The sequence below is a fragment of the Haliotis asinina genome, chromosome 15 (assembly GCF_037392515.1).
Source record: "Haliotis asinina isolate JCU_RB_2024 chromosome 15, JCU_Hal_asi_v2, whole genome shotgun sequence".
In the NCBI taxonomy this organism is placed as follows: Eukaryota; Metazoa; Mollusca; class Gastropoda; order Lepetellida; family Haliotidae; genus Haliotis; species Haliotis asinina.
In genome coordinates this window covers 36,861,483-36,869,366 of record NC_090294.1, presented here as the reverse complement: position 1 = coordinate 36,869,366, position 7,884 = coordinate 36,861,483, and the positions used below count along the sequence as shown (strand labels likewise).

Sequence of the window (7,884 nt, the reverse complement as noted above, 5' to 3'; positions counted from 1 at the left end):
ACAGTAATACCATAGCGGAGGAAACAGGGACTTGGTCTCTCGTTATTTACCCATGGGGACAATCGAACCATCAAACATCGGCGTGGAGAAGCGAACGCTTTCACCACAAGGCAACCCCATGAATGTTATGTAGACAGTTTTAAGCATTGTTTGTTCGATTCCTTGGTCCTTGCCATGGTGCTACCCCCGACCCAAGCAAAAATCAAGATAGCTCCTGGATGCACGCTGGAGCTACGGAACGATAATACGTCTGATAACTATAGCAGAAAGCCTGTGCATCCAAAACTTTCAGTTTTAGCCTGAAACAAATAGAGATGTATACTCTCTTTAACCCGTCAGTTTATTTCACTAAAAAACGCTTATATGTAGTTGCTGACTGTCGTTATTGATAGAATAGAATAGAATGTTCAGAACAAGTGTGGATTTTTTTGTTTTGTTTGTTTGTCTTTTGCTTGTTTGTTTGTTTCAGCATTAGTACTCACGTCATGGAGTAATCAGTAGCACTGCACTGTTTCATTTTATTCATTGTGTAACGCGTATATAAACCTAGCAGTAGAAAACCTCCCAATTAAACAAGTCAGTCTACACAGAAAACTCCGAACAATTTCGCAATTTACATGAACTTTTAAACCCATTATGGCATATTCAGATACATTGTTTTAATCAGGTCTGTTGTAAGAAGAATCTCAATAACTGGGTCAATTTCAAAAGGAATTCGAGTAAATTGCTGGTCAAAAGAAATTACATATTTGAAAACCTCCCAACATATCAAACGCTACCAAAACTTTACTCGGCTGAGAACAGTTCCGGAAAGTCTGTAAGCTGAATGACCAACACTCAACTATCATCAAATAAAATGTACCTTACACTAGAAATATCGAATTTTGTTTTATGTGTAGCTCCCATCTAAAATGGGTGTATACTTTCTTTGCCCGTCATACTATAATGCAGGATCGTTATTTGCTGAAATATATATAGTAATATTTAGAACTCACGTATGTGATAAACGTTTAAGACATCCTGGATCAGACACGTTTAATATCAGGTTTCGAATAATCCCGATTGCTGGTATTGCTACTTGCTATTTCACATACAGTGTACTAATATTAGTTGTTGCAGGTAGTGTCTTGGCTGGATCATTAACAGGTAGTTATAGGTCCATTCCCCATACTTAAACCAAATACAAGAATCCTGACTTCCTCCGAAATGTTCAACATCAAGTCCGGATGTTGGGAAGTTTCTAACGGTGAGAATTCCTGCGTAGATCTGTTTGTAAAGCCCACAACTATAGCAGGATCGTGGTTACATATATGGGCAATGACGTCAGAAATTACAGAAGAGCCTCAGCTATTGGCTGATGAATTTACTGACAGCCTCGTTTTGAGTCGGACTCCAAGATGGGGATGCAAAGAGTGTTGGAAACTACACAGAAGCTCACGATGGCGCGAGTGGGAAAATTTGACAGATATTTTGATTCTCCACCCGGATTTCCCCTCACAGAAGCTGTATATAAGATGGCAAAGATGGCACCATTCTCAAACCTGAACAGCAGTGAAGGCTACAGCTCATTTGACTCCATCAACAACGATATTCGAAGCGATGTCTGTTTCCAAGACCGGTAAGTTTGTATTGATATTATGAACTATTATATGTTCGTTCAGGTTGAGCACTGGCTGGTGGCATGTTGATGTATCTAACAGCTGTGAAGCAGAGGATGTAGACAAATCAATAATTATATACCAACAACACAATCTATTCCATGTCATTACGTATTGCTGTGTTTATTAAAAATACGTATAAAGTAAACTCCAATTGTTGTGTGAGGTATATCTCTCATGACAAGGATGTTTGATCATTTATTAACGGTAACTATGCACCCCTGTATTAAATTATGTACTATTTATATCGTATGACAAAACCGCTCATACACATTACACCAAATTGTTATACATGTTTCATTTCCAAGAAAAGTCGACATCTGTCATACACAGTCAACCTACGTAACTTTATCTTAAGCCTGAGGCGGGCCAATGTGTCATTTGAACCCAAACCTCTGTTGGGCCGACAAATCGCGCCTATGCATTGCAGTTCACGTTGCAATCCTATTAACAGCTGTTTGAAATGTCATGCACACGGTTTTACTTGGGCTCGGATTTTGACAGAAGAGTTCCTCCGTACTGTTTACCTTATGAAGAAAAGCTCTCGTTGATAAGCCGAGTACATGGATGGAAACTTTAACCATCTGAGGAAGGGGCAAGAAGTAGCGTCGTGTTGTCCCATTATCAATATCATGTTGATACTATCAGAGAGTCCTCACGAAATGCAGTAGCGATGAATTCAGGAACCCATATCTCACAGGAAATTCATTATTTCGCATTGGCAATATGTATGAACATATTTAAGGTGTCTAGTTCATATTGCATTTGATACGAGTTATCTTCAATGTTAGGCTTATGAGAGTTAGGTGGTCTAGTGGTAAAAGCGTTCGCTCGTTACGCCAAAGACCTGGGCTCGATTCCCAACGTGTACATGCTGCGTGTGAAGGCAATATTCTGGTGTACCCCTTGGTGTTATTGCCGGAATATTGCTAAACGCGACGCAAAACCATACTCACTCGCACTATTTCAGGGAAAGTGATATTACTTCTTGAGGACACTTGATGTTTAACGTCACCTCCGAATTGCCCATGTGTACGTCAACTGTAAACAGACCACCGCCATATAGCAGGAATATTGCTTGGTGTAGCGTAAAACATAACCCACTCACGGTTTCAACTGAAAAAACACCCCTTTTTCAGGAATCTGCGTACTCGTCTTTGCCTCCTTCATAGACAACATCGTGGGAAACACCGTGCCTGGAATCTGGTCAACACCTTGTGGTCCCCCAGCTCCTATTATTTCATGGGGAGGTATTTTCGATGATCCATCACCTGGACCGTCCAACAACGACCTATCGGCTGAGTTGTACACCAGAACCAAGGAATCTCATCAACACGCCATCGCACTTCGTGAAGCAGCTGTAAGTACATCTGTGTATCTTTCTTTATGTGTTAGATGTATTTACATTTTGATGTGTCCATAGGTGTTGAGGGATGATATCCCATCTGTTGTGTCGTGAATCTGTCCGTCTTTCAAACAAGGGAATATGTGTGCATCAACACTTCTTGTCTCTGCATAGCGCCATGAAGTCTCCTGAGATGAGATTTTAGATGTCACAAGATTTATATCTTTGTGAAATGCCCGTCGGATGTATGCGTTTACATTATCGTACATTATTGTAGCAGCGGAGCACAACAAAATTTGCTACGAAGACCAGTGTAAAAATACAGAACCGCATTCGATGCCTTGAGTTTCAGTTGTCGTGGTTCCGTGCACATCATAATCATATTTGCCGTGGCCTACCCTACTTGTACGTTCTATACTCGTCACCCTTTGAAGGTAATGGACTGTTCGATCCGTGCATATTCATCAGGGTCAACAGTTACGTTGTGTCGTTGTGAGTTTACCAGCAGCATTGCGCCGAAACCCGTGGGCGGCAGTCTGCTTAAAAGGGAAGGTATTCCGTTTTGATAAATTTCTTTGCTCTCAACTCAGACTATCCATCGACTGGACTCAAGCGTGACCCTTGCCCTTATATTGGAAGGATCTACCCACGTCAACTTTCCCTCTCCTGATGACGTCATATTTTGGACGGACAAAAACTCAGTAAGTCAATAAGCTTTAAACTGACTGGCCTGTGTATGAACATTTTCACCCAAAGTTCACCGAGAGACCATTTCTTGCGTCTCCTGCTGGGATATTTCTGGAATATTGCTTAAAATCATATTCATTCACTCACTCTTTGCATGCTTATAATATATCTACTTTTATTACACCTTTCGCGACCAATGAACATACTTAAAAGTAATGTTATGTTTCAATTTACAGACGACGACCACCCTGAAGAAAGACTACGAGAACCTCTCCATCGCTTACGTGTTCCTCGAGGCTGTCCAAGCTGACGATATCAGCGATTTCAACAACACCCTCAAATCTACCCTCGAACATGCAATGGAGAAAATACTGGCGATGCTTTGCACAATAGAGAGCTTCCTGAGCAACCACGATCAAAGCATCGGAAGTTACGTCACACGTCAGATGATGCCGAGTTCACTTCGCGAGATCACGTCCGATAGTAGCAAACGCCAACGAGACTACATCATTGCCAAAGATGTCGTACATCTGCTAACTAGAGTGAAAGAAAGTCACGCAATGCTGAAGACGGGTTATCAGTGAATATGGACGAGTTATCAGTGAACATGGACGGGTTGTTAGTGAAGATATCTATTTTATATATATTTTACAGCATAGTTTTTCATTGAGAATTTATTATTTTTGGGCTAGTTGTGAATACTTTTTATCAATATTTACATTTTTCTTTAAAGTATGTGTGGTATGTGTGAGTGTTGTACAACGATTGAGGAAGAAGAGTTGGAAAATGTGCTGTTCGGAAAGAATAAGTGATAATATGAATGTCTGGAATACGTGATACCTCACAAAGGCCTAAAGGAGACCACCGTAACGTTATAATACATTTCGGATCCGGATCGGATCCGATCCGAAAGTTGTATATCTATTCTTCCGTGAGAGAATCTCTTTACACTCGTGGCACATTAATCTGATAAGCATGGCATATCAAAGTTATGTCTTGTTGGAAATATCGCGTTACCTTTCAAAATTTGTTTTATTGTTTTGTCCGTGTGTTACAAAGGAAATGCACAATGCACAATATATTTCACACAATTTCGTATCGTAAAACTGTCTTCCAGCTGTGCGTGAAGGATTGCTGAACATGAATTGACATTTTAATAGAATATTTATTGGTATGAGTGTTTATTTATATTGTTACCATGAAATTGCACTAAGAGAAACAAATAAGGGAACAAGAAAATTAAAGCGTTTCGGTAATATTTTCCCGTTTCCTTCTCCAGCTTTGAGTAGCGTCATGGAAAGAAATCTGAGAATAGATAAATTAACATTGGCATGAAGTGGAGTTCTCTTGTTTGTTTCCCTCAGTATATTTGTTTGTTCTTCGAATGAATGTACAATTTCATCTGTAATATTGTCTTGTGTGTTATTTTGCGTCAATGAAATCTTCGATCCACGATAACAATTGTCTTTAACACAAATGGTGACAGTGCTTCCAGAATTCCATGAAAATGTTTGGAGAAATATGTCCATTGTTTTCACTTTGTTTTCTGTCAGTAATATGTTTTCAGTCATTGTTGTCGCAGTATACATTCCCACTTACTTTTACATTGTAAATACATGCCATCAGTGGTACCATACATTGTTGATACATGCCATCAATGGTACCATACATTGTTGATACATGCCATCAATGGTACCATACATTGTTAATACATGCCATCAATGGTACCATACATTCTGTTTTATTTGCTCATGGAATGCTACTTTTCATTCCTCATGTAAACGTTTTTAATGTATTTAAAGTTTTTTTATGTATATCTATACATTACGTGTTTTTATTTAAGAAATAAACATACTACGAAGCCCATTTATTTATGTTGATTTCAACAACGGGTGTTATATGACAGCGTCACGTGCATGACATACTATATCGGTTTTGGAGTCGGGTTCCGGGTTAGAATTGATCTTTAGTAAACTATGCTTGTCGTAGAGGCGACTCGCGGGATCAGGTGGTCAGGCTGGCTGATTTGGTTGACACATGTCGCTGTAAACCAGTTGCATAGATCGTGCTGTTGATCACTGGATTGTCTAGTCCAGACTGGATTATTTACAGACAACCGCCATATAATATTGGTGAGTACGGGGTAAAACTATGCGCACTCATTCATTGTAAAAGTGATTGATAATTTGAGCAAGGTCCTATGAATGTTTCTGCTTTGACATATGCATCGGGTATATTAGTGGACATTCCTTTTGAGCACAAAATGGTAGGAAACTACTGAAAATAACGACGAGTAATTACTTAAGCTAACAATGTCAGTTTACAACAATACAGATTAACACTATTTGCACGTGATGTTCAGCAATCCGTGCCTTTTATCATACCATGGCGCTTATCCTGCCCATATTTCTAGTTCTGTAGTTTGTCTAGTGACCAACCACGACGTGCACATGCGCAACAGCTCATGCGACATTAAACAGTATTAACCCATGTTTGACTGTGAACATATTTAGGCCTGTAATCACAATTGGGCCTCTAAATGCTTGGGTCAACGAGCGTCGTTAGGTTTGTATTTAGAATCATTTTCACAAAACGTTATCAGCGAAACTGTTGGGAGAAGGTTTAGAACAATATATCATAATGGGTTACATGCCTGTATATATTATTGAACTTCTTGTTTGTTAAAAACACATATTTATGCATGATAAATAATTGGTCATTATTAGAATGGTTTTATTGTTGCTCTGCTGAAATATAACAGGAAAATAGAGAAGCACTTTAGAAGCATATTATAATCATACATCATTCAACGATATTACAGTTTGTCAAAAGTTTATAGTTACATACGGCACCTTCACTACGTCCTAAATTCAGCCGTTTCATACTGTCGTAAAGTATATTTGTTTCCAGTAATGTTTTCAGCGCCCGACCCCGTTCTCTTTCTGAGTTGAGGGAGCAATCGGTGCAAAGTTGCAAGGGAGATAACTCAGTCGAAACAGAAATCATGAAACTATATACAGACAACGGGTTTCTGTGGTGACAAAATCTTTTCAACAGATTCGACCTGTATGTGAACATTACCCGTTTTTTTTCTAAATTCAAGTCCCCTGAAGATGTCTGTGTATTGCGAAAGTCTGATATAGGCTGTGACAAAACTAGAAGAGTTGGTTTTTGAATTTGTCAAATGATTTATCATTCGTTCATTGTTATCGCGTTCCTGTCATGGAGGGTAACACCGGATGGTTGAAAGTCTGTCAATATCGATAGGGTGTATGTCAAACATGCAACTTAAGGACATCACCATGGGTCACGCTGACGTACTTTTCATATTTATTTTTATTTTGTTTGTATGGTTGTTTTTTGTTTTTTCGTGCGTTTCTTTGTTGTTGTTTTCTCTTGTTTGTTTTTTTTGTTTTTTTTGTGAATCTTTGTAGGCAACGCGTTCACGTTCAGCCAGATCGCGGACAAACACGAGCGATGCCTTCCTCCAACCGTGTGCCGCGCACTCAATCACATCCCACCGAATCAGTTGCGGTCCCAGAATGTCAGTTCTCACTTCATGAGTGGCACCTGGTGCAAGGAATCTGCTTTCAGTGACTTCCAGAAAGAAGAAAACTGCCCCCTCTCTTCATGTTGTTCAACAACACACTCCTGCCCTTTGGACGCACGGTCCCTAATGACTATTTTCCAGAAATCAAGAGAAGGTCGACTGATGTTGAGTTAAATAGGACCACGCCACAAACAAGCCCAGTCGTGCCAACAGCCGAGGCTGAAATCATCTCGAGTAAAGTTCACAGTTCTCAACATTTATTGAAAGTCAACTATTACTATGTAAGGAATAAACTCCGGAGACTCTCCAATATTCGCGCGGCTGGTTGAGTCCGAGGACCCACGCAACCGCGAGAATACTGGCAAGTCTGAGGAGTTTATTGCGCTTTAAAAACCCAAAATCATACATATTGCCGGCCTAGTGTTCGTAACCCTTGCACCCGAACACAGCGATATTAATTTTGGCGTCCTTCTGGGTAGCAAGGTGTGCACAGTACACACATTAAGAACACGCTGTACTGTGCACGGGGCAGCATATTTGGGATACAAAACAAACCATATCAGGCGAATGGGGTTGCTTGTGCAATGTCGTTTGTCACTCAAAATACATTTTGCGATGCTTTTGAATGGAAGAATTTCGAGTAT

At 39.9% G+C, this 7,884-nt stretch overlaps 1 protein-coding gene across 1 annotated transcript; it reads left to right on the top strand.

Moving 5' to 3' along the window:
• Positions 1-1,599: 1,599 nt before the first annotated feature.
• LOC137265206 (uncharacterized) lies at positions 1,600-4,274 on the top strand. Its single transcript, XM_067800551.1, has 4 exons — positions 1,600-1,618; positions 2,798-3,018; positions 3,594-3,704; positions 3,927-4,274. The coding sequence occupies exons 1-4, from the start codon at positions 1,600-1,602 to the stop codon at positions 4,272-4,274; spliced, it is 699 nt and encodes a 232-aa protein (XP_067656652.1).
• Positions 4,275-7,884: the final 3,610 nt, after the last annotated feature.

What these genes read in the sequence shown, in the direction of transcription:
- LOC137265206 (XM_067800551.1), top strand. An exon ending in TCGCACTTCGTGAAGCAGCT is followed by an intron (nt 3,019 to 3,593) that starts GTAAGTACATCT and finishes CTCTCAACTCAG; the next exon opens with ACTATCCATCGACTGGACTC. An exon ending in TTTGGACGGACAAAAACTCA is followed by an intron (nt 3,705 to 3,926) that starts GTAAGTCAATAA and finishes TTCAATTTACAG; the next exon opens with ACGACGACCACCCTGAAGAA.